This window comes from Sturnira hondurensis, unplaced genomic scaffold (assembly GCF_014824575.4).
Source record: "Sturnira hondurensis isolate 20B ecotype Veracruz unplaced genomic scaffold, ASM1482457v3 Scaffold0010128, whole genome shotgun sequence".
Classification (NCBI taxonomy): Eukaryota; Metazoa; Chordata; class Mammalia; order Chiroptera; family Phyllostomidae; genus Sturnira; species Sturnira hondurensis.
This window is the reverse complement of record NW_028082759.1, coordinates 32,028,066-32,053,624: the sequence shown is the minus strand read 5'-3', so window position 1 is coordinate 32,053,624 and position 25,559 is coordinate 32,028,066. Positions and strand designations below refer to the sequence as shown.

Here is a 25,559-nt window from a genome sequence, read left to right as displayed (position 1 = left end):
TCTCAGTTGTGTGTGTGTGTGTGTCTTTTTTTTTAAATGTAGACACAGCTTTTATTTCTCTCAGGTATATACCTAGGAGAAGAATTACTGGGTTATATGGTAGCTCTCTGTTGAACATTTTAAGGAACTGCTGAAATATTTTGCAAAATAATTGTACCGTTTTAGATTTCACCAACCATGTATAAGGGTTCCAGTTCTTCCACATTCATGTCAACACTTGTGATTTTTTGTCTGTTTCCTTATAGCCACTGAAGTTGAACATCTTTCCGTATGTTTATTAGCCGTTTGTATATCCTCTCTGGTGAAATGTTTGCTCATATTATTTGCCCACTTTTAAATTGGGTTATTTACCCTTCTGTTGTTGAGTGAATGTTCCTTCTGTATTCTGGATACTACACCCTTATCAGATATATAAATTGCAAATATTTTCTTTGTCTTTTTAAAAAGGCTCATTCATAGACTTCTGTAACTGAAATCTTACATGGATGTGTCTTGGCTTCTTATCCACAGAAGCATTTACAAATCACTCACTTGATCAAGGCATTAGTCTAAATCTGATAATGGCATTGCGTTTAAAAGGCACATTCTACAGGCAAAGCTTTGCTCGATCAGACAATTGCGGAGACGAACGGATGGTGAAGGCCTGAACTGCGGTGTGGCTTGCAGAGTTGGGCTTTAGGGTGTGAGGATGTGTTTAGTCATCTTCATACTGGTTTTGCTCTAATTCCAAACCCATGATGCACAATCTGTGACCATGCAGCATTGCTTGCTTTTACTTTGCCATTCCATTTAATGCTTTGATCAAAAGGGCCTGAACAGTGCGTATATTGGCTAATGGGAAATTGAATCAAGTTTTTAAGCTGGTTGCCATCCTGGTCAAACCAAAACATTTCAAGAGTAAAGGCCTTATTCCTGACCCTCAAAGTCAGCAGGCCTTTCCACAGTGGTACAAAAGTTGCCGAAGAGCAGAGTTAAATCGCTGAGAGACTGAAAAGTGGCATTTTTATAAAGATCTTTTTTTGGTATATTCTTTGTAAGGCAGGGGCTGTGAACACCAGATGCCAATCACATAGCACCAGTGGGTTTGCAAGGTTACAGGATGGGAGAAAAAATGAAGGTTAAGTGCAGGGTACAGCAGAGATTACTTATGGTAATGAATTCTGTCATTTTTCTAGACAGAGTTGGATTAACGTTCATCCTGAAAAGAGATTACAGTAAGTCTGACTCTTGCAGTGAACAAACATTAAGCAGATCATTTATGTTCAACACATGACTCGAGAGTCCTAATGAATGTGTGATTTATCATATACAAGGGGGGAAACATAACCTGTCCCCTGACTGTATACAAGAGATGCCCTGTGGGTTTATGAAGGAGCGGACGCATCGTGCCCTGTGCTGCAAGCCTCCTTCCTCCCAGTGGAGCCTTGAGAGGCGACTGGGGACCTTAGTGTCATAGTCTAGCAGCTGCACCTCCTGTTGCCAAGAGCACCCCTCCTTCCCATGACTCTCACAGAAACTACCCCTGCCTGCCCCAGTGGCATGTCCCCTAGACCCTGATGGAAGTAGGGGGGTGTCTTTGGGGCCACCGTGTGTGCATACTTGTGCACTTACACAGTCAGACCTCATGTCTGCTCTTCCTTTTCCAAGTGTGGGCAGGGTGGGTTCTGCTTGTCCTTATGGTAAATCTCGGGCGTTTGTGCTCATTTTTAGAACCAGCCTTTGATTCATCCATACAGTGTATTTTTTGCCATCATCTACTTTTTAGAAGACAGTCCATGGCTTTCATTTTAACACTTTAATAGCATTTTTTTAAATTTCAAAAACAACAGTGTACTGAGAAGGGCACATCATTTTGGACTCTTTCCAAAAATGTTACAACCTCAATCGAATTATGATAAACCATCAAACAGCCCAAACTGAAGGCCATTGTACCAAATAAATGGCAAGTACTCTTCAAAAGCAGTATGATTGTGTCACGCAGACTAGAAGATAACTTATGGATGGACTGGATGGACTCTGTGTCATACAGCACCTTGGGTGTCTGTGGATGAGGACTCAGGGCAGAAAATCGTCACATCACACAGTTCCTGCCCCCCGCCCTTCTCCCTCTGGAGCCCTGGGAAACCATCAGCTTGGTCCACTGCAGTCCTCATAGTCCAAGTGGCTTTGTATAAGCCTTTATCTTCATCCTCATGAGCTGCAGTCACCTCATGAACTTCACAATGAGCTCTACAGAGCCTCTCTTGTTACTGAAGGTGACAAATTTCTTAAGGAGGCTTTTGCATTCTGTGGACACGGAGAAGGGAATATAGTATATTCCGCTCAACCCGCTCCCCCTGCTCTGTAAAGTTCTGTCCATCAAAAGGTGAGAATCCTCTGATCAGTGTACATGACTCTCAGGCTCCACTCATCCATCTCAGGCACGTCTTACTTTGGGCCCTGGAAAGAGTTCGGGCCACTATGAGGGGCTCCCACACAGGTACCCAGCTATTGCCAAAGGCGAACCTAAGTCTGCAACCTTGACGTTCAGGTCAGCATCTGAGAGCAGGGTTTTTGCCTTTAGGTGGACAATACCCTTCTGGCTGCCACACTGTGCAGCAGACACTACCTGGTAGAATCTGCCGGGCGCCTCTTTGTCTTTCATGCTGCGGTGGTCTGCTGGGGTGGTCTGCTGCGTCAGGAAACAGCCCCTTCACTAGCACACTCCATAACCAGGCAGGGTGTTTCCTCAGTCTTCAGCATTTCAAATAATTTCATGATGTCGGAGTGATCCTAGGCCTTTGTTGTTTTGACTTCATAGGGGAGTTGCTGAAGCCTGGAGATCTGCTGACTCTTACAGTGAGCTCCCCGGCCACCTCTTCCCCAACCTCAAAGTGTCGTGAAGAAACAGACCTTGACTGGAGCCCCTTTCCCTCTGTCACCTGTCTCAGATAGCTGCTCTTCCACTGACCCAACTTCTCCGATTGCTGAGGTCACTATAACCTTTGATATCTAGGTACTTCTGTTTATACAAATATTTTAAGTAAACGTCTGAGGTTTCTATCCTGCATGGGGTGGGGAGTCCAAGTCCCCTTTCAGTGCCCCCAGGATTCCTCCTGAGGCAGCATGAGAAGCTAGTGTTCTCTGTCTCCCAGTCTCCCCCTAAGTTTTGTCTCTTGCAGGTACAGCCCTTGACCCTTTTCTTCCACCCCATAGAGTCCCTCAGCGGGACACTGCCCTACATTCTCTCCTTTGTTACCTGCCTTCGCCCTAAGCGTATGTGGTGTGTGCAACAGATTTTAGTGAGTATTTTCAGATTTGAAAAAAGGTCACGTGGCCCCCAGGCCAGCAAACAACTTCTGGTTGAAAATGGGCCATTTCTGTTGCTATAAGCTCCCTCCCATTCATTTAGTCTCCTCATTGTCCTTCTCACGGAGTCCCAGCTTTCCAGGGTGTGGCCTCACTTTGTCCCCTGTGCTTCCATGCTTCTCTTCATTTCTCTTGCTTCTTAATTCCAACCCTCCGTATTTCTGTTGGCATTTTGTGCTGAGACATTTTATTGTCTTTTAGACCAGGTCATGCCTAGAGAACCTTATCACAGCCAAACACACCCAGTGAAAGCCTTCTTCTAAATATAGTTCTGTTCCTGAGAAGGTGAGCTGTTTGCAGTGTCATTTTGCCTGCTCACATCCATGTGTAATAACTTCACACTTACCTTCACGTAGCCAGTAATTCAAAGGATGGAGAGGTTCCTCCCTCTAACTCCATCAGAGGTAAAGGTGCGCAGGGAGGGCTGACGAATGAAACTATTCAGGCAGGGAATGAGTGAGCAAAACCACTTCCATGCAACTGTTTACTGTATATGAATAACAGGGAAAACTAATCCTGTCCCGTGTACCAGCTACTTTCAAATAATCTAACCTGAACAGTAAACCTCTCAGGTATATATTATGATGATCATTTTCAGATGAAATTGAGCATCCTCTCAGCTAGTGTACTGAATTTAAAATTTCCCAGTGTGAGTCAGATGTACAGAAATGCAACTTTATGACTAAATTCAAATTTCTCATGAGCCACTTTATCTGCTGATGGCGGTAAACACTAAATATTTCCAGTGAACAGTAGCTCAGTCACTTAGTCTCTTTTGTATGAATATTAAATAAGATTTAGGGTTCTCTCTTCCCATTCCTCTCTGGTGAGTCTCATTGTGTGGATGTTCACATTAGTTGTCTTTGTTGTCCTGCAGTGCCTCCTGGCTAGGCCTCCCCACATGGTCCTCCACCTTTGCATCCATTACTGAGGTGCCCACAGTGGGCTGTCACCCCCACCTGGTTTCCCAGCAAAGTAATGCATGTGGTTCCACACTTCCTTTGCCCCAACTGGGATTTCACCGAAGATGCGGGCAGCCACGAGTCAACCAGGCCCTCCACTCGCTCCTGCTCTTTTGGGATCTTTCACCCATAGCCTTGCAAAGATGTCCCTTCTTCCCAAAATCCTGAAGAGCATGTGGATTCTCAGTTATCAGAGTTGCTGGAACTCTTTAGGTATCCTCATGCCTCCACTGGAGCCCAGGAAGAGAGGAGAAGTAGAGAGGATTTCAACAATATAGTTCTAAGAAGCACTGTAAGGCAAATTCCATTTTCTGATTACGTGACTTCCAAAGAAAGTCAAGGAAAAGATGAGCAGAGCATCTTCAAAAGTCCCTTGCTCAACAACAGTTTACTCAAAAGGTCAGCATTATAATGAAATATTGTAATGCACATCAGTTATGTGCTTTCTGAAAATTTAACCACACACACAAAGAAAATCTTCACTCATCAGAAAAAAATTGAAAAAAGGGAAAAATTTAAATTATTAATGTACTATCACAAATATTAGGTGACCTGATAAAAATCTATTTAAAAAACTATCAGTCAACACACACATTTATTACTCTTTTTCTAAATTGATATGCATGTATAAAGGCTGCTCACCACTCACCTGGGAGGTTGTTACAATACCCTGGACTCCTAGACAAGAATGATCACAGAAAAAGTGGAGAAGCAGATGTGACTTCCCTAGAATGCTGTGGAGAGTGCTGAGCTTTAAATGTCTGTGGGAACAGTGTGTGATAAGTCACTGCCCAAATCTGCTACATATTTATTTAACGAAAGCTGTAGCATGAAGATGAACTTGAAATATTATTTGAAAACAAGGATTTTGTGTTGATTCGCTCTTTTCTACTTTAGTTGCTTCCTCTTAACCAAAGAAAACATCTCCTAAGTGTCTTTTCTATTTTATATATGCATTTTATGTACTTAGATTGTTCTCCGCTACTTGCTTCTATATAAATTTGAACCATACCTGAAACTTTAAACTTCAAGGTATGTCCCGCAACCTGTGTGGAAGAAATCGTGAGCAGCGATTCAATGGTTTATGCATAGAACTTGGTTTAACCATTGAGAAACTTTGTAAGCTCTCATTTGTATAATCTGTGAGATGTGCACTTGTAGTCTCTTAAACAGTGAAGAGGGTATTTGAGAAAGTGCATATTGTTTGAGTGGGGTATGGACCTTTTTTTTTTTTCAGTTTTCTGTTTGTTTTGTTTTTGGTTTTGGTTACCCACCATTGCTTCAGGACCTCTCCCTTTCAAGGTGTGGAATTTGATCATTCCCAATGAACATTCCCTCACTCTGCAGTGGCCAGTGGCATTTTATTTTCAAAGTCACAGAGCATGAGGGAGACAAACAGCCGTATTTGAAGTGTGCCAGAGGCAAGAGTCACTTCCAGGATCATTATGGTGGTATNTGCATATTGTTTGAGTGGGGTATGGACCTTTTTTTTTTTTCAGTTTTCTGTTTGTTTTTGGTTTTGTTACCCACCATTGTCAGGACCTCTCCCTTTCAAGGTGTGGAATTTGATCATTCCCAATGAACATTCCCTCACTCTGCAGTGGCCGGTGGCATTTTATTTTCAAAGTCACAGAGCATGAGGGAGACAAACAGCCGTATTTGAAGTGTGCCAGAGGCAAGAGTCACTTCCAGGATCATTATGGTGGTATCCTTTCTTCCTAGATAATATTTCACAAATAAACAAATGAAGACAGATTCTGTTATCTGCCTTCAGTGGGTCGTAAGTTGAACGAGCACTGTATTTTTTTCCTGAAAATATGTACAGTTGTGACATGGTGTTTAATCGTTTTAAGCTATTGCTGTCAAAATAAACACAGCTGTATGAAATGATGACCCTCTCCTCTTTGTAACAATAAAATGGCCTCCTAATAAGTATTCCTAACTCTGGGTGTTGTTACTAGTCCCCTGGATTTCTGAGCTCCCTCCTTTCCCCCAGTGAAGAGTACAGATTTTTTTTAATGATTTTATTTATTTTTAGAGAAAGGGAGGGAGAAAGAAAGGGAGAGAAACATCGATGTGAGAGAGAAACATCAATAGGTTGCTTTTGTGCCCTGACTGGGACCATACCCACAACCCAAGCATGTGCCCTGACCGGGTATTGAACCTGTGACAATTCCTTTGAGGGACAACGCCCAACTGAGCCATACCAGTCAGGGCGATGAAATTAGTGACATTAAATTACAATATGAAAAAAGGCCTTTGAAAATCTTTGTCACAATGCAACAGCCATACACCGTTGAAACAATAAATGTAAACCAAGGAGAAGTTAAACTGAGAGGAAATTTTGTGAACTAGGTCACCTGCAAATCTTGAAAGAGTCCTTAGTGACAGCCTGCACAAAATGGCAGTTGCTGACTTGGGGGCTCGGCTGTACAATCATATGTGCAAGCTCTTCCTGTTTAATCTTTGGATATAAAAGTCACTGTTACAATATTTTCTTGGTACACTTTTATATTTCTGAAAAAAAAAGCAAGTCTCTGTTGCTAAAGGTTGCATTCAAGAAAAGAATGGGGAAAGGGATGACAAATGATACATTGCTATGCAATGTTTCTTGTCTTCCAATTTCTAAGTATATTTATTTAAACAGCAGCATACATTTTGTAAATTTTAATAAAGATAAATTGTTTTCACCCTAGCTAGGTTGCTCAGTTGGCTGGAGTGCCTTCTGGCACACCAAAAGGTTAGGGGTTCCATTCCCAGTCAGTGCACATAGCTAGGTTTCATGTTTGATCCCAGGTCAGGGCACGTACGAAAGACGTGTGATCCGTGTTTCTCTTGTACCAATATTTCTCTCTCTGTCCCTCTCCCTTCCTCTGGCTCTAAAATCAATAAACATATCTTCAGGTGAGGATTTAAAAAAAGATAAATTGTCTTCTAAAAACAGAAAGCAAAGTTCTGATAACTGAGTTCCTTTATTTCTGTCATACCCTAGATTTTTGTTTGTTTGTTTTGGCTTATTCCCCCCCCCCCAAAAGACCTTATGTTTGTTTTTCAAGTTTAATTCCACCCTGTTGGATTGTGGGAAGATAAAAGCTTCTGATAAAGTTTATCTAGCTACTTAAAAGTCCACAGGGCATATAATCAAGATCATAATCTTGATCTTTGATTAGATCCGAGCTAGTAATATCTTGTGATTAATCAGAATGGGTTTCACTGCTGGTAGTGTGTCATCTTCACCGATGGGAGAGAGAATTATCAGAGTTCTCTTGAATATTTTTAATCCTCCTAAGATAAAATGGCTTTGATGGGTTTTTTTCTTTTTTTTTTTACTGTAAATCAGGTTGAGTTCCCCAAATAAATGACTAGGAAGAAATGTTGAATTCCAGTTTTGGTAGGATTACAGGTCAAAAAGAAGAGAAATTTATTTTTTAATTCATAGTATTTCAACGTTTCCTTGAACATGCTTCATATGTTTTAAGACATTGTAAAATTTAACAAATATTTCTATTCATCGTAGGTTGAATAAAAATATTCATAAAAGGATATAATGAAATATACCTCTTGGGAATGATGTTGAGGTTTTTATTGTTCTTCACAGCATAAGACATTTTGTCAAGATTATTAATTGCCCCTTTTCTAATGGCCTGATTCCACTCTAACTGAGTTCTGATAATGGAGCTTTACTTCGACCACTAAAATACCTGATGGGTAACAAACACCCGGAATGCAGCAGGAGCTCCCAGACACCAAGTGTTGCCTAAATGGATCTGCCATTTCAGCCAGTCACTTGGGCCTGGCAACACATAATTTCTTTAGAGTGTCGCTCACCAAATGCTCCGAATTGAACTGTGTGCCCCAGAGCCACACCCAGCAGGGGGGTCCAACCTGTGGCCTGCAGGCTGCACACGGCCCAGGACGGCTATGAATTCAGTCCAACACAAAATCGTGAATTTACTTAACATGTTATTAGATTTGTGTGTGTGTGATTATGTGTCACAGTGTATTTAATGTGTGGCCCAAGACAACTCTTACTCTCCCAGTGTGGCCCAGAGACACCGAAAGATTGGACACCCCTGTTAGAGACTCATTAAGTATATTACTATGATTACATAGGAATCATTGAATAAAAGAATTGAAAAAAGCTGTGCAATTCATCTACTCCCCTTAGAGACTAGATTACTAACACACATATATTAAATAAGAATGGTTTAATTTATTTAAGTTCTTTTCTTGTTTCTTACAGGAGACCTGGAGAGCCCCCGCTGATACAAGGCTGGCTTCCTTATTTTGGAATGGCCCTGAAAGTAGGAAAAGATCCCATACGTGTCATGAAAACTCTTCAGAAGCAACACGGTGACACTTTCACACTTCTCGTTGGAGGTAAACAGCACTTCATATATCATAACATCTCACTTGTTCTTTAATGGCATTCTCTCTTTCTCTGGGCAACATATGGAATATTTGTACAGTGTTGTGTTATTTGTAGAGCTAATACAAAAGGAAACTATGTTCTTGAGCATAGTAATGCTCACATTAAACAAAAAAAAATTATAAAACACTCTTGAGGGTAACTAGGTAACCTGACTCTCTGGCCATCAACTGTCATTACAGTTTGGTTTGGTTTGGTTTTAAGAATGGTTTTTAAAAAGTTGTTCTGTATTAATGGCCTTTATTTTATAAAGAAGTTTTAGGTTTATAGAAAACTATAAACTGATCAGGTATTAGAGAGAGTTCCCATATGCCCCTCCCTCCCCATCATATTTTGCCCTGTTATTAACATCTTATACTAATACTTCTTACAACTGATGAGCCACTGTTGATGTTAGTAAAACTCTGTGGTTCACATTAGGGTCTACTCTTTGTGGTGTGTGGTTCTTTGAATTTTGACAAATGCATGATGTCATGTATCCACCATTACAGCAGTTACACAGAATAGTTTTCACTGCCTTCAAAATCCCTTGTATTCCACATATTCATTCCTCTTCCTCTTCTGGAGCCCCTAGCAAGCACAGATCTGGAACCTATTTTTAATCTGAAAATGTTCATTATCTTTCTACTATAATAAAAGGTTTACAAAGTTAGATAAAAGAAACCCAGCAAGTTTACTCTGTAGCCCAATCTCAAAGGACTAAGAAGAGAACCTACACTGTTCTTAATTCATCCTGCTTTAAGGCTTTTGCTGTCCAGATGCATCCCTATCTATTGCTTCATAACAAACCTCCCACAGATTCAATGCCTTAAAACAACAATTGGTCTTGCCAGAGTCACTTGTGAGGCTTGAGTCCTCTGGCCTGTTGATTGGCGATAGAGGGTCCATGCTGGCCTTATTTATGTGCTGGCAAGACCTCCTCGTCCACATGCTGTTTCATCCTCAAAAACAACATTCTTACTATGTCAGCTGGTGTTTCAGCTGCATACGAGGAAAAGTTGCAAGGCCTCCTGATGTTACAAAACCTCACTTCCGCACATCCCATCAGTCAGATCAAGTTGCAGGCCAGCAGAGTCAGAGGTAGGGAATTAGACTCCACCTCTTCCTGGCTGAGTGGCAGCCACATTGCCAAGGAGCAATGTAGAAAGAGAGTGGGAATTTATGGAGGCCAACCTTGCACAGAGTCTTCCACATCAGCTTTTCACCTGGGCTAGCTATTCCCTTTCTTGGTTTTTGCCTGTCCTGTCTATGCTCCAGAAGGCTGATCTCTACAGTTTAGATTTTCTACTCTCCTTGGCCCTGACTTCTGGTTGGGTGTGCTGGTGAGAGAGGCAGGTGTGTTCCAGCTCCCCACCCCTCACCGGGCTCTGGTGGCACAGTTCACTCTCTTTCGTAAGGAAATTGCAGACATATCGGGTATGACCTCACTCAGATCCCCAAATATCTACCAAATGTACCAGGTCTCACAACTGTTTTTAACATTTATTCTCCAATTTCAATGACTGTTCAGGGCAACCTGGGTACCTTTTTCCGTGATCCTTCCAGCTTTCTCTGGGCTGGCATTTTATTGTGCATTTCTCTCATACACATATCTTCACTTTTTTTCTCTCTTGAGTCTTTACCCTTCACTTATAACCATGCTTAACATTCTCCTATATTCTTCATCTAGTTACTTTCCACTTCTTTTTTTCCCCTTTGGCATGCAGATTTTTCAAGAGTTATCGGTATTTGCTATTTCAACTTGCTTATCTCCTAGAAACTTCCTAACCATAATGAGCCTTCTGCCTTGCTGAGCTCAGCCATGGGCCCTCCCCTGCCTAGACCTCTCTACTTGGTTTGACAGTACTGATTCCTCATTCCTTCCTGAAACTCTCTATTCCTTCACTCTCATGACACTGCACTTTCTGGTTCTTTCTCCAAATCAGAGTATTTCTCATCTAGGCCATCTTTAGGCATACCTGTTTTCTTTGCTCAACCCCTTTTATTTTCATCTTACCAGCCTTAGAATTTTATGTTCTATTCCTAAAGAATTTGGGTGATTTCTTCTTACTGTAATTACTTTGCTGAATATCAGAAGCTGCTTTTTGTACATAGAGTGACTTTATTTCATTGCTACCATTTTAATGTAATTGGGAGGAAAAAATGATACAATTGGATGAAATTGTAAGCGTGACTGAGTTCTCACCTGAGCAGACAATATTTAATTCACCACAACTTCTTCCCTTACCTGAAAGTTGGCAAGTCTCTTTCAAAGGTAATTGTGTGCACTCTGATTTCAGAAAAATTAAAATGGAAAAAAATCATGCATCTTAGAAAGAGAAATTATAATATATGAGCATAATCTTCATAAGGGTTCCCAGAGTCTGGGCTCTACCTACCTCCGCAGCCTCATCTCGTGCTACTGCTTGCCTTGAGCTTAATGCACCATTAATGCACAAAATAGTTTGAAATTTCCTCTCTACACACCAGGCCCTTTTGTGCCTTTGTGTTTTCTCTTGTTGTTGTTTATTCTGCCAGAATGCTGTCCTTCTCTTTCAGTTGTCCTCAAAAGGTGGCTGACCTGGACTCATACCTGGAGGCCACAGTCCACATATCACTTCCTCCCCAGAGCCTCACTGACTGTCACCCTTTCCATGTTATGCTGATGCTTCTTCTCCAGGCCCAGTTGCACCCAACAGCTCTCCTGTCACAGTGTTTAAGAAGTTCTGAATGTATTGCCAATTCACTTGTCAATTTCCTTCCATTCTTTTGTAGCTCCTCTATTACCAACATTTAGTCCAGAGCTCAGCTCTGATTGATGCACAATAAAAAACTGATGAGGAATTTCTCAATACCTTAGAGCTGATGAAATACTTACTAGAATACAAATAAAGGCCATAGCTGGTTCTATTCTAAATGAGCTTTGGCTTCATAATACAAAACTGTATTCTTCACTTTTTTTAAAGAGTCGCTTTAAAAATTTCAGCCTTATGTTCTAGTGAGTAGATACAACACATTATTGAAATTTTAGTTTTCCTTTTTAAATGCATTACACAGAAATAACCTAAGATGACTAAGCAGAAACTTGTGGCAGATTTGAATCATTGTATTCACTTTTCAAACAAAAACACACACACATTTTTTTGACACTCGATATCTTAGTTTTAGATACTGAGAAGCTTGCTGAATTTCTTATGTCTCAATAATTTGACCATGATTACGTTTTTGAGCTCAACAGTAGACAACCACAGTTGAATACGTACTACTACTTCTCTTTGACTTCTTACTGGAGTTTGAATAAATTCCTGTCAAGATATCTTATTAACATATATGGCTCTAATGATCAGTTTGCAAAATGCCTCATGGTGGAAGATATGACATGAGGAACAGTTTTTCACCTGTGTCCCAACACATGATTTTAGTGAGTAATGTTCTTGTACGATGAGCAAATGATTGTCATCCCCAAAAGTCTCAAGGGACACCAATGTCATCTTAATAAAGAAATAAAAAGGTACATCTTTTCACGAGAAACCACGTAAATTCGTGAGCTGTCGCAGAAAATAGTTCTCTAATTGGTTTTGGGTGGCGGTGTGGCCGAGTCACTTCCCCTCGGTGTCAGGCTGGGGAAGCAGCACTGCACATCACTGTCAGCAGCTGGCGAAATCCCCCTAATAAGGGGGAGTGTGTGATGTGGTCNTTTTCACCTGTGTCCCAACACATGATTTTAGTGAGTAATGTTCTTGTACGATGAGCAAATGATTGTCATCCCCAAAAGTCTCAAGGGACACCAATGTCATCTTAATAAAGAAATAAAAAGGTACATCTTTTCACGAGAAACCACGTAAATTCGTGAGCTGTTGCAGAAAATAGTTCTCTAATTGGTTTTGGGTGGCGGTGTGGCCAAGTCACTTCCCCTCGGTGTCAGGCTGGGGAAGCAGCACTGCACATCGCTGTCAGCAGCTGGCGAAATCCCCCTAATAAGGGGGAGTGTGTGATGTGGTCAGCCTCGTCAGATGAAAAGGTGCTTTCCATTCCTCTCCTCCAGCTAATATTTTCAACTTGAGAGTTTAAAAAATCTATAGAAGAACCAACTAAACATGGACATGAAAAACTTATAATTCTGGAAAACTTCTTTAAAATTCTATTTTATTTAATATTTTGTTGACTAGGCATTTCTATTCCTTATAGTCAAATGATGATTCTGAATTCTCATGGCTGTGTTTCTGTGAAGCACCAAATATCTGAAATGAAAACATCGAAGCTCCGTTTATGATGATCCAGATCTCCAACTTCTTGTGTAGATAAGACATTATCTAACTTGTTTTTTGATGTTTACTGACATACTTTGCATCACCTTCCTGAAGGAAGTAATTGCAAAAGAAGTGAGAAGGCTGTTGAGTCACTGAAGGCTCATGCATAGGTTGGATAGCAATGCTAGAGTTAATATCTAAGGGCCCAGAAAGCCCCGAAAAAGGGAACAGAATAAAATTATTGACAAAGAAAACATTAAAAATTTTGAGCCTACTTCAAATTCAAATGTACTGCTCATAAGGAATATATATATAGCAAACGTAAGCCTCATTTTGACATTTATATTTTAGACATATGGAAACTCTGAAATTCTTTAAATCAATTATTCCATGTCAAGTGCTGACACTGTTCTTTTCTTTTTTGAAAAACGTGGCAAAGGCCATTGTTTCCACCTTGTGATCTTTGTGAACTAGGCAACTTGCCTGTTGACACTTGTTCATTTACATAAAATTACACTAGAGGAAAAGTTCATTTTGCTCCAAGAATCCATGGCCTTCCAAATAACTTCTCAGATTTCCTTTGTTAGGAAATTTAAATTCATTTTATGAATGTATATGTGTTTTCCTAACTGTCTGATTAAAGATTACAAAGAAACTCTGGTTTTGCATCTCACATTAGCAGATGGTGGACAGATGGTTTAAATTAATATTAATTTTGGAAAACTTAGCTTAAATTGTTTATACTGAAGATTAAAAGTTGGAAAGCCAGCTAACATCTCCAGGGTTATTAGTACTTCCAAACCCACTTGAAAAGCAAAATCCAGAAATCAAACGTCCACTTTTAAAGAAATCCACATCTTAACTCAGAAAGATAAATAAAACCACAATGCCTTGATGTGGAAGAAAATTAAAATAAAAATAAAAAAGAGGAAATACAGATCCTGGAATGTAAAAAGCATGGAACACAGAGAGAATTTTGTCTATAAACAAATTGCTTTAAACTGATCAGTAATGATTTTTATACCCAAAAGCCTGTGTGCAACAACTGCTTGTTTTTTTTAATACTAATAATCGGTTGCTAACCAGGGTGCTTTTCCACATCTTATTCCTTTTATTTGAAATTAACCTTATCAGTTTTCCCACACCCTCACCCCCAAAGAGAGAGAGAGGAAAAGGGACTAAAGATGTGTGTGTGATGAATTACCGACGGGAGCTTTCACCCAGCACAGTCCACCCTGCGGGAGGCCGGCCCCTGCTGCTCTGGCTGGATCGCTTTTTTTGTCTTTCCACTCTGATTCTGATGATTTTAGAAAACTGATAGGAAAAATTTCAAAATACACTGTAAAAAGTGTGTGTTTTACAAGCTGGACCTTTTATATACTCTCTGAACTTCAATGACAAATTCAAAATAACACTAAAGACATTTAGTAAAAGCCTTTCATTTAGTGGAAGGAGAAAAGTATGAGTTGCCACCTGTGAAAACACACAGCTTTGCCTAAAATGCTGCCTTTTGCAAAATAAAAGAATTGATTCTTTTTTCAATTATCTGTCAGGCAGATGATGGCAATTTTATTGAATTAAGCTGCTATGGTAAAGCAGGTGTCAGAAAATATGCCCAAGTCCTATTGAGGCCTTCCTCCGCTCCCCAGGGGGGAAAAAGATTGCATTTATTTTGTCGATGCAGCTTTTGGATCGGACCAGACTGAGTAGTCACTTCTCGCTTTCCTGTCATTTCTAGATTGGCCCACCTTATTAAGTCAATCAAGAGGAAATAGAGTGAATAAAATTGAAGTCAGATGATTTACTTTTAGAAAAAAAATCATAGCACAAGTATCCCTATGTACAGTAAAAACTTAGATTATGTTTTCAATTGTAAAGCAACAACAGAAAAGCATTTATCTTGTTTCTAGGGTTGAAAGTTATTCAAAACTTTATCCCTAATCTTGTACCTAATTAAAGTTGTATGATGCTGTCAAAGTAACCAGAAACAAGTGAGAAGTTGTTCATCTCAGAAAGCTACACAAACATACATGTACACACACCACAGAATGATAAAGTTAAGGAGAAAGTGTAGATGATTTGACGCACTTCAAGGTCTAATTATTTTTTTTCTCTAGGAGTCAATAAATAGGCATTACAATGTATAGGAGCATCTAAACTTCATGTGTGTTCTTGGGAAGGAAATACTTATTAAATGTTGTTACTGAATACTATCCACATATTTCATATAACTAGAAGGAGTCTTAAAACAGTACTAAAGTACTCCAAGCCTTATGAATCAGAATCAAGAAGAAATTTCTATTTTTTAACCAACACCTTAAATCTTCTTTTTTTAAATTTTAATTTATTTATCTCTAGAGGGGAAGGGAAGGAGAGAGGGAGAGAAATATCAATGTATGGTTGCCTCTCGTGTGTCCCCCGATGGGAACTGGCCTGCAACCCAGGCATGTGCCCGACTGGGAATCGAACCACGATCATCTGGTTCACAGGCCTGTGCTCAATCCACTGAGCTACACCAGTCAGGGCCCAACACCTTAAATCTTCTATGTGGGTAAGGTTGGACAACACTGATGATTTAAAAGGCCAAATGCAACCACCTTAAAGAATACTTTGATAAGTCTTGAAAGCAGCCTGAAGTAGGTTCTACTCTCTGCCTCACAACTCTGCTATATAGTACAAATATCCATCTAATACAATGTTTTCTTTATATCTTTATAGCTCAAGGGGAAAGAGATCCAAACAAGTGTCTGGATTTCAATATGAGTGAATATAAGAATGAATGAATGAATGAATGAATGAGTGAGTGAATTCTAGTTTGGGATCCTGTTTCTGTAGGTGACCTCAAACATGTTACTAAACCTTCCTGAACCACTATTTTCTCATCTACAAGAATGAAAATTCTGACCTTTTGTGATTTATTTTTAGTGTTGAATTAGCCATTCATTTGTAAGTATCTGCTTCATACCACATCTTTATTTATTTGAGTTAAAATTATTGTGTGTAGCCAAAGCTAAGATGATACCAAGTATGAAAGAGCTATTTATAAAGTATAAATAATCAGTAATGTAATGGCATCTCACCAGTTTGATTTGATTTTGTGTTATTGGAGCAAAAATATGAGAAGTGTTTAAATCAAGGGATTCTGAGAGTATTTAAAGGATAATTTAAATATGTAAGTACTTAGTTAAAAATTTAAAGAGTACACTACCTTCTTTTAATTCATTAAAAATTTCAGAATCTTTAACTTCAAGCTTCTAGAGTTTTCCCCACTGTTTTTCATTTTAAAAAGAAACCTGTAGTGGACCTTTTAATGAAATGGATTTTATTAAACTGCACCTTTCTAGATGTTCGTTATTAAGACCTAATTTTCATTAAAATATTTTCAAATTACTGGGGGAGGGTGCTGTTTATTTCACTACCAAATGAGCTCATATTTTCATTTCTTTCAGGAAAGTACATAACATTTATTCTGGACCCTTCCCAGTACCCGTTAGTGATGAAAAATCACAAATTAAGCTTCCAACAGTTTTCTAAGGACATATTAAAGAAAGCATTTTCCATCCAGAAGTTTATGACCAATGATGACCTGAGCAATGAACTGCACGACTGCTATCAGTATCTGCAAGGGAAATCCTTGGATGTGCTCTTGGAAAACCTGATGCAGAACCTGCAACAAGTTTTTGAAGCCCAGATATTTAAAAGCACAAACTGGACCACGACGCACCTGTTGACATTCTGCAGCTCAGTAATATTCGAGACGACATTCACCACCATCTTTGGAAAATTCGTTGCTGGTGATAGGACAAAATTTATTACTGAACTTAGAGATGATTTTTTTAAATTTGATGCCAAATTAGTACATTTATTATCAGATATACCCATTGACCTTCTAGGAAATGCCAAGTCTATTCAAAAGAAACTTATAAAACGTTTGACGTCAGAAAACTTGGCTAAGATGCAAGGGTGGTCAGAAGTTGTTCAACTGAGACAAGATATCCTGGAGAAACACTATACTGTCACGGACACAGAAATAGGAGGTAAGAAATTTCTGAATGATTACTTATCTAAAAGAGAATAATTTACAATAAGACCTTCAAAATAAAAAGACAAAATCGCGACCTTGAACATTTTTATGCTCTTTCTAATTGGCTAATGATAAAATGTTTTACTCTGAAACAACCTTCTGTGATAATTGATTTTTTTTTTCTTTGGCTGAGGTGGTAAAACAAGATACTTAATGGTGATAATGAGAAAGAGTATAACTAAGCTGCGTTTACTCCTCTTATCTCATCCCCCATGTACCCCCCCACCACACACATTACATTTTAAACTATTCTCATTAAGCAGAAAATTAGACTTCAGAAGCCTATTGGTCCTCATTAGCATGCACTGATCCTTGGCTGGGTCTGTGTCCTAACATCTTTTAATTAGCACACTGCAAATCTAATCAGTGTAATAAACGCTATTAATCTTCCTTTTCACTTATTTTCTCCCAGCACATCATTTAGGCTTTCTCTGGGCCTCTGTGGCAAACACTATTCCAAGCTTTGCCTGGACAATCTATTACATTCTACGGCACCCAGAAGCTATGGCAGTGCTGCGTGACGAAATTGACCATTTGCAGGAGTCAACAGGTCAAAAGCGAGGGTCTGGATTTTCCAACCACATCACCAGAGAACAATTGAACAGCCTGGTCTACCTAGGTAATTTATTTTTATCTGTTATGAAGAAAAGAAGGTTACTTCTCGGCAAACTCAGTTTATCACTCAGAGCTATTTACCAAGAGGTGGAGGACACAGCTGCCTAATTGACATAATAACACCCATTTACATCAATTATAAATTATGTAGTTTATAGCTGTAGATACTCTTCCTTGCATGTAAACACTAAGGCCTAGGTAATTAACTATGCAAGGTATGCAAAGGGGCTAGACCAAAGCTTTGCAATTATTTGAAAAAAAAGTTTCTGCCTATTAAGTCATTTGATTCTGAGCATCTGTTGGCATGCTAATGCTTTCCAAACACTGCTGTTCTGTCTCCACAAGAAAGGTATTTGGGGCTTGAAAAAGAAAGTATTTCAGAAAAGCAACTTATGTGCAAAATGTATTTATTCTACCCTAAAATGGTGTCTATATTTTCATGCAGTGCTAGGATGTTTTATACAGCCTGGAGTGTATGATTCTGAAAAATGTAGTACAAGTGATTTCCATTGGTAATGTATGATTTAAGCACATTTTGGTTTGGGTGGGGAGGAAGAAAAAGGAAGGGAGAGAGGGAGGGAAAAGAAAAAGCAGTCACTATAAATTACTGCATGTGAAATGGCAATATTTTATAAAATATCCGCTGACTCGTCAGATAGGCGTGGTCACTATGTTAAATACATTTTCAGTCAGGAGGGACTGGGTTGTTTTTCTGTTTCTGTGTACACCTGTGTACCAGGGGCATCTGCTTTTGATGACAGTGGTTGCCTTCTCTTCTGGTTTTGATGTGCACTGCCTACGACTCTGTGAGAAGCTTCAATTCCGAAAGTCACATTCCATATCACTGACTTATCGTCTATCCCTTCTGTGTTGACATTTCATCCTGTGGTATCCTCTCCTATATGACAGTCCAAGTCTCATTAGGCAAATACAAGAGTAAGTCTGTATATGTCTCTGTTTCCCCACACCTTTGACAATGTAGGAAAGCATTTTAGCCCATGTTGGTTTTAATTTTTTATCTTTTAGATATGTTCCAGTTTGGGGGGGTAGGAACTTCTCTATACACAGATGTCCTACAGGTCTTGTCCACCTGTTGGCCTTAAGAAGAATGGTCCAGGAGATTGTTCTCCCTGTTGAGGGTGAAACCCATCAGAAGCGGTAGCTGGAATCCGGCCTCGTGCTGACTGTTGGCTAGCTTGTGCAGTCCATTAGGAAAAAGGTGTCACCTTGGGGTTTGCTGGTTTTAGCATACATTATCAAAGTAATTTTATATTTACTTGGTGAAAGAAAATAATCACACGTTAGTAAAATACACATATTATTTTACTTTCTTTTGAGAATTATTGAAGGGCAAATGCACAAAATTTGCCTGAAGTTCTGGATAGTTGCCTTTACATGGATACACGGTATTTCCTGAGTAGGACGGTAGATGGTTGTGTAAAGATCAAGTTTGCATTTCCCATGTGTTCAATTGCATTTTATGAATCAGATGACAGATACTGAGAAATAGAGCAAATAAGCTTCAAAAAATACATGTTTATATTTCATAGACAATTATTACTCTTTTTAGAGGATATTTTAGTGATTATGCTGTTACAGCTGTTTCAATTTCCCCCCGCCACCCCCTTCCACCAGGTTCCCCCCTTTTTCAGTTGAAGTTCATGAACTCTCTTTTTACCCAGTTTCTCATTATTGAAACAGAAGGTCATTTTTAAGTTGTGGTATTAAAAGAGGAAAGTTTAAATGTATTTGATCAAAAGAAAAGGGTCCATTCAAGTCCACAGCTAGAGGTAGAGATTTTCATCCTTGGAGTGCTCGTAAATTCACAGCTCATTGACTGTCAAGGAGTGAATGACCACAACGCCGCCTGAGTGTAGATCTTCCTGGATACAGGCAATGTCTTCTGTCACCTGGAAAGTAGACCTCTGTTTGTCACAACTTCGGTTACAAGCAGAAGCCAGGTAACACTCATTACGAGGACTTAATCTTCTAGAAAATGCTGTGCATTTTTTCTTTCATGAGATAGACAGTTTTATGCAGAGGGAAGCAAGTTTTTACATGACTCAGTAACAACCGAGAACCTCTGCATCTAGTCATGGCTCAACTGTATTTGTATGTCAAAGGAGTTTGAACTGTATGTACAAAAGGCAAGATTTTCAGAATTAAATATTTGCACAGTGCACTGTATGGTAGGAGCGTATGTACTTCCTGTTCTCATCTCCTTAAGGAAAGCGTTCTATGTATTCTAAGTATAATTTCTCTTTAAAATGATATCTTGAATTTTTATTATTATAAAAAAAGATCGTAAGGATTGAATGAATACTGCATTTTTTAAAAAACCAGGAGAGAGAATTTTGTTGTTAGAATAGCAGAGGGATGAGAGATCATTTCTTATAGAGATATTGCATGTCACACACGTTTATTATACAGTGAGGTTGAAAAGGAAAGCTAGAATGTCATAGAAAATGGTGTCTTACTCCTGAACAAAAATGATTTCTCTAGAGCGGCCCAGAAGACAGAGCCCAGCAGGGCACAGGTGATGCAAACCTTTGTGCGAGTCTTACTGACACTCCCAGCTCAGCTGTGTGGGCCTCGAATGTATCAAATTTCCTCCGAGGTCAATATGCACCTAATGTCAGCAAAAGTTAAAATGTGTAACATAGGTTTGGCTTTTAAATACCGAGCTCAAAGCAATAATCTGTTTTAATAGGTTGTAATGGATTTACGCTTTTATCCAATGCTCTTGAAAATCTTTCTTTAAAACCATTCTGCCTTTCACTTAAAGAAAAACATAACTTTAGCCCTGGTTCGTGTGGCTCAATGGATTGAGTGCTGAGGCCTGAGGAATGAGGAGGTCACTGGTTCAGTTTCCAGCCAGGGCATGTGCCTGGGTTGTGGGCCGGGTCCCTGGTTGTGAGTGTGTGAGAGACAACCAGTCAATGCATTGCTCACACATCAAGGTTTCTCTCCCTCCCTTCCCATCTCTCTAAAAATAAATGAATAAGATCTTAAGAAAAAAAAGAAGAATGCAACCTTATATTTATATATATTTATGTAACTGATAAAAATTTGGCTTATCATGACCTCACTAAAATGTTATATTAACTGAGTAAAAGTCTCTACCATTAAATTTAAGTTTAAATTTAAAATAAGTTAGTAAATACAGTGAGGTTCAGATAACAGTTACTTGGGGCCTAAATCTCAATAACATGATGTGCTGAGAAAATGGAAATTTGAAAAACTCTAAGAGACAAGTAAGAGATAATGCAAGGAGCAGAAGCTCTCGAAATTAATTTGTACTTCTTACTTCAAGGTTTATTGAAATAATGTATGTAAATGACAACGAAAAGTATGGGTTCAATAAATATTATCTATTTTATCAGCAAAAGGATATTAAACTTCAATGTCATCCCTACGATGTTTCTATTTTCTTTATTTTCAAGTATTTGTGAACCAAGCTGGTATGGTAGTCAAGTCTACTTCACGCTGCAGGAAGGCACTTTCTGCGTAGCATCCGCGAAAAGAGCAACTGTGCTCCAAGTAAGAACATAAGGCAAAGTGGATTATAACTCTTAAATTGCCCAGGTGAATTCCCAGCAATTACATATCCTGCAAATGAAAAAAGTTGCAAACGCGGTTCAAGTCGGGAATATTAGAAAAAAGGAAGGGACTGCAAAACTAGGGTTTGGCAACATTTGTAATACTTGTAATTGTTTTGTGAAGAGATCAAATATTACAGTACCTCTCGAATTATGACCTTTGCTGTGATTCTTCAAGAAAATTCTATGAGACTTCTAAATCCCCCCCTTTTTTAAGTGGAAGAGGAAAGAAAGGGATGATTAGTTGGAAAAAAAGATTAATTACAAATAGTGATTATTTGACATAGTCCATATTAAAACTATTAATGGTTTCAACATTTCAAAGCAACTTAATGGTACTACATTGTTTTGTGTGATCTTCACTGAGATACTGGGGGACTCAGGCAGCTATTACTTTGTCATTAGTTTTACAGACGAGAAAATTTGAGGGGCAGCACAAGGGAACTAAATGGTAATGGAAAAAGCAACACAATAAAGATGAAAAAGTAATACTCGGGGTGCTATGTAATTAGCCTAAGATCATGGAGGGAAAGGACAGCGCAGGACTCGGGCTTTCTGTCCAAGGCTCTTCCCCTCCGACCCGTCTGCTGTCAGAATCACTGGAGTCCTTTCCATCGTCCAAACGGAAAGGGAGGAGGAATTCTTTGTGTCGCGATGGACAAAGCCAGACGAGATCTCACACAGACAAGATCTGAAAGTGTGGGCTAGATGATGATATTTTTAATTTCAGAGGAGACGTTAAGAATGACAGTATTTTTTTTTAAGATTTTATTTATTTATTTATCTTTAGAGGGGAAGGAGAGAGGGGAAGGAGAGAGGGAGAGAAACATCAATGTATGGTTGCCTTTTGTGCATCCCCTGCTGGTAGTTAGCCTGCGAGGAACCGGCCTGCANTGACAGTATTTTTTTTTTAAGATTTTATTTATTTATTTATCTTTAGAGGGGAAGGAGAGAGGGAGAGAAACATCAATGTATGGTTGCCTTTTGTGCATCCCCTGCTGGTAGTTAGCCTGTGAGGAACCGGCCTGCAACCCAGGCATGTGCCCTGACTGGGAATCGAACCGCGATTGTCTAGTTCGCAGGCCCGCGCTCAATCCACTGAGCTACGCCAGCCTGGGCAAGAATGACAGTATTAATCATGATTTTTACTATGTGGCAGGCATGCATTTTGGCGTATTTAATCCTCAGGTATTATCTATAATTATTGGGTAACAAGGCTCAGAAAGTTGAGTTAACCACCCCAAATCCTACAACTAGGTAGTGGCAGAGCCGCAAATCGATGCCAGGTCCTTGTCACTCAGTGCTAACCTATAAATACTGTCACCTTATGGGAAAATGCTCTAGAGATGCTCTGGACCACTGTTTTTTACCTGGGCGTGTATCAGTAATTCTCAAGTGCAGTTGGATTTGAGTGTGAGGGTGGGGCTAGAGTTTCACATCAGAATTTTGTGGGGGTGGTTTAATAAAAAATAAAATTTTCACTTTGAATAGTTTTAGATTTACGGAAAAGTTACTAAGATGATAGTATTTCCATATGTCCCCGACACAAATCTTCTTTTATTACGAACATCTTAGTGTGGCATAGGGGCAAAATTGTGGGTGTTATTTTGAAAAAAATTATTTAGTATTATAAAATATTGATATTTGAGAAACTTCAATTGTACATAGTTACACGACGATAGTTAAGTTTACAGAAACAGTCTTCTCTTCCTGTGGGGATGCATAGGCGGCATCAATTCTACTTCATGGTAGAGGCCCCCAGCGGGAGCCGCGGGGAAAAGCATCTCCCATAAAGGGGTGCAGCAGAAATAAGGGAGTAAAATGCTTATATGCAATCTAAGGAGACATTAGTTAAAACGTGAGAGATACTGCCTTGGATGTTTATCGAATTTCCAGCTCAGCACAAAGCTAACAGGGTTAGATGATATAATGAAGGCTGGAAGCAGGAGTTGAAAGGATTGAAAGGGAAATTTAATGAGGATGCAGATTATTGTATTGAGGTATAAAAACCAACTGCATAAGAACAGGATGAGGAAATTCCTGGCTGAGCAAAAAAAGCTTTGAAGGTGTGGTTCTCAGCATGGATTTCTCATGGGAATCGTCTGGGAAGACTCAAAAGTACTCAAACCTGGTCCCACCCACAAAGGTTCTGATTTCAGGCTTTAAAAAACTCTGGATGATACTGATATGCAACAAAGGCTTAAAAGTATGCATTTAAAAGGGTTCATTATTGCTTCAGTTTTGATTGCATCGGTCTGGGATGGAGTACTTATATTTATTATTATTATTATTAAACCATCTTACGTGATTCTAAAGGACAGCCAGGGCTGATAGCCTCTGGGATATCAGAAAGTTTAAAATAAGTCAGTGGTTATATTATTTCAAAAATATGTTGTTCGTTTGCTTCCAACAAAACAGCAATAGAAAGATGGTATTCAGGGCAGAGAAAGAAGTTGCTCTCTACCTTTCCAACAAAAGTAGCGTACCCAGTTCTGCCACATTTTAGTGGAACCTTTACTAATTGAATTCATCCAGTGTGTCAACAAGAAGCAAAGTCGTATCTTCTCTGACACACAATTTAAAAGTGACACGATCGTTATCTTTAAATATTTGTAAAGGGCTGTTATGGGGGAAGAGAAATTAGAATTTTTTGCCTTTGGGTTTTCTAAAGGGGAATAATGAAAGGGAGGCAAATTGCAGCTCAGAAATTTCAGCTCAGAAAAATAACTTTCTACTGAAAGAGACTTTTCCAGTGCCAACATTGGAGATACCCAATTAGAAATTGTACAGCATCTGCACTAGGATCTTGGGAAGCATCCCTGTTTGTATGTGCCTTCCAGCAGTGAATTACCTAGATTGCACTAGCCCTGAATTCCAAATCCACATGCTGTATTCTCTTTTTTCTACATATGTGAGCAACCATTTCACACCGGCAGCAGTAGCTCAGTGTTCTGAGCAGAGCAGGACCCGAATAAATGTCAATTGAATATACGAATGTTGACCTTACATGTCTGTATTTCAGCAGTGAACCAAAGGCCATGCCTGCAAAGCAGAGTGAAAGCAGGCATTCATTTGTACCAATGGCGTTTTTTGACTTTGCTTGAAGTATACAACTGTTGATCCAAAAATTAGTTATTTTACTTTGCATTATCTGATTATTACCATTTCAGATTTACCTTCTCACCTGTCTTGAAGGCAGTTGCATAAAATTGTACACACATCTGGACCCTCACATCTTCTAGGGCATACTACCTCCAGGTTCCTCTCCCCCTGACTCATCTACCTTCTTCCTAAGACCTCCCTCCAAGATCTCAGCCCCAGCACACTGCGGCTGGGCCTGGCTGTTCATTTCACTTGAGGCACCCCTGCTATCTACTGATCGCCATGGCTAATCGAATGGTATGACAGCCTGCCCCAGTCATTAAGATGACCCAAATTAACAGCCTGGCCATGTCACAGTGCATTCATTCCACACACACAGACACGGCTTAAGTGTGAGGCAGAAACTTGGATGTGGTTATTTGTGTTTGCACTGTAACATGCATTATTGATAGTTCTATGCTGCTTCCCCGCTTTAAATCTGCAAATGAGAATCAGCTGTCAATTATTACAGCCAGAATGGAGATCTGATGGCAAAAGAGAAAGTGGAGATGCCTTTTTCCACCGCCATTTCTTTCATTTGCCCTTTTCCTTCACAGTTACATTGTGAAGCATCTCAGCTCAACACATTCCTCAGCTTTTTGCCTACAGTGGATACTGAATCAGAATATTTTTTTATCCTGAAGCAAAACAAATCTTCCCTAGCCAGGTGAAGAAGGCCGCGCAGGCTCAGAACGGTAAGCTGCTTGTGGGAATTCGGTAACCCAATTTCCCTGTGAGTACTGGTCAGTGAAGCTTAGTTCTTAGGAAAAAAACACAGGCGGCCTTATCTTAATCACCATGGCAATTGTTGGCACTTTAGATTGCCTGGTGTAAATTATCCCCCAAATATTTTCATTCTTGATAGCCGTTTTTCTACAATGCATTTAATAAGTAGAGGGTCCTATTACCTGCTAAATGTTAGTATAAATTAACAATCCATTATGCACAATAAGTTTTATAAAACATTTACAGATAGAGATCATGTTTAATTAAAATTAACTTGCGTATGAAAGCCAGGCACACTAATGATCTCAGTGACCTTTTATTACCTGCAGCCCCTTGTTTGGGCTGGAATGATTGACAGCTTGCTGTTTGGCTACCATGTTGAATTTCAGCTGACAAGACTTTTCATTTTAACTCAATTTGCCCGCC

At 39.4% G+C, this 25,559-nt stretch overlaps 1 protein-coding gene across 2 annotated transcripts in view; it reads left to right on the top strand.

Annotated features, from left to right (window-relative positions):
• CYP7B1 (cytochrome P450 family 7 subfamily B member 1) overlaps positions 1 to 25,559 on the top strand; it is a 182,982-nt gene that overhangs the window by 143,538 nt on the left and 13,885 nt on the right. For both annotated transcript variants that reach the window (XM_037058632.1, XM_037058631.1), the window contains exons 2-4: positions 8,554 to 8,690; positions 16,418 to 17,005; positions 17,465 to 17,671. In XM_037058632.1, coding sequence (XP_036914527.1) covers positions 8,603 to 8,690; positions 16,418 to 17,005; positions 17,465 to 17,671 — 883 coding nt within the window. In that variant the 5' untranslated portion in view covers positions 8,554 to 8,602. The remainder of the gene's footprint in view (positions 1 to 8,553; positions 8,691 to 16,417; positions 17,006 to 17,464; positions 17,672 to 25,559) is intronic.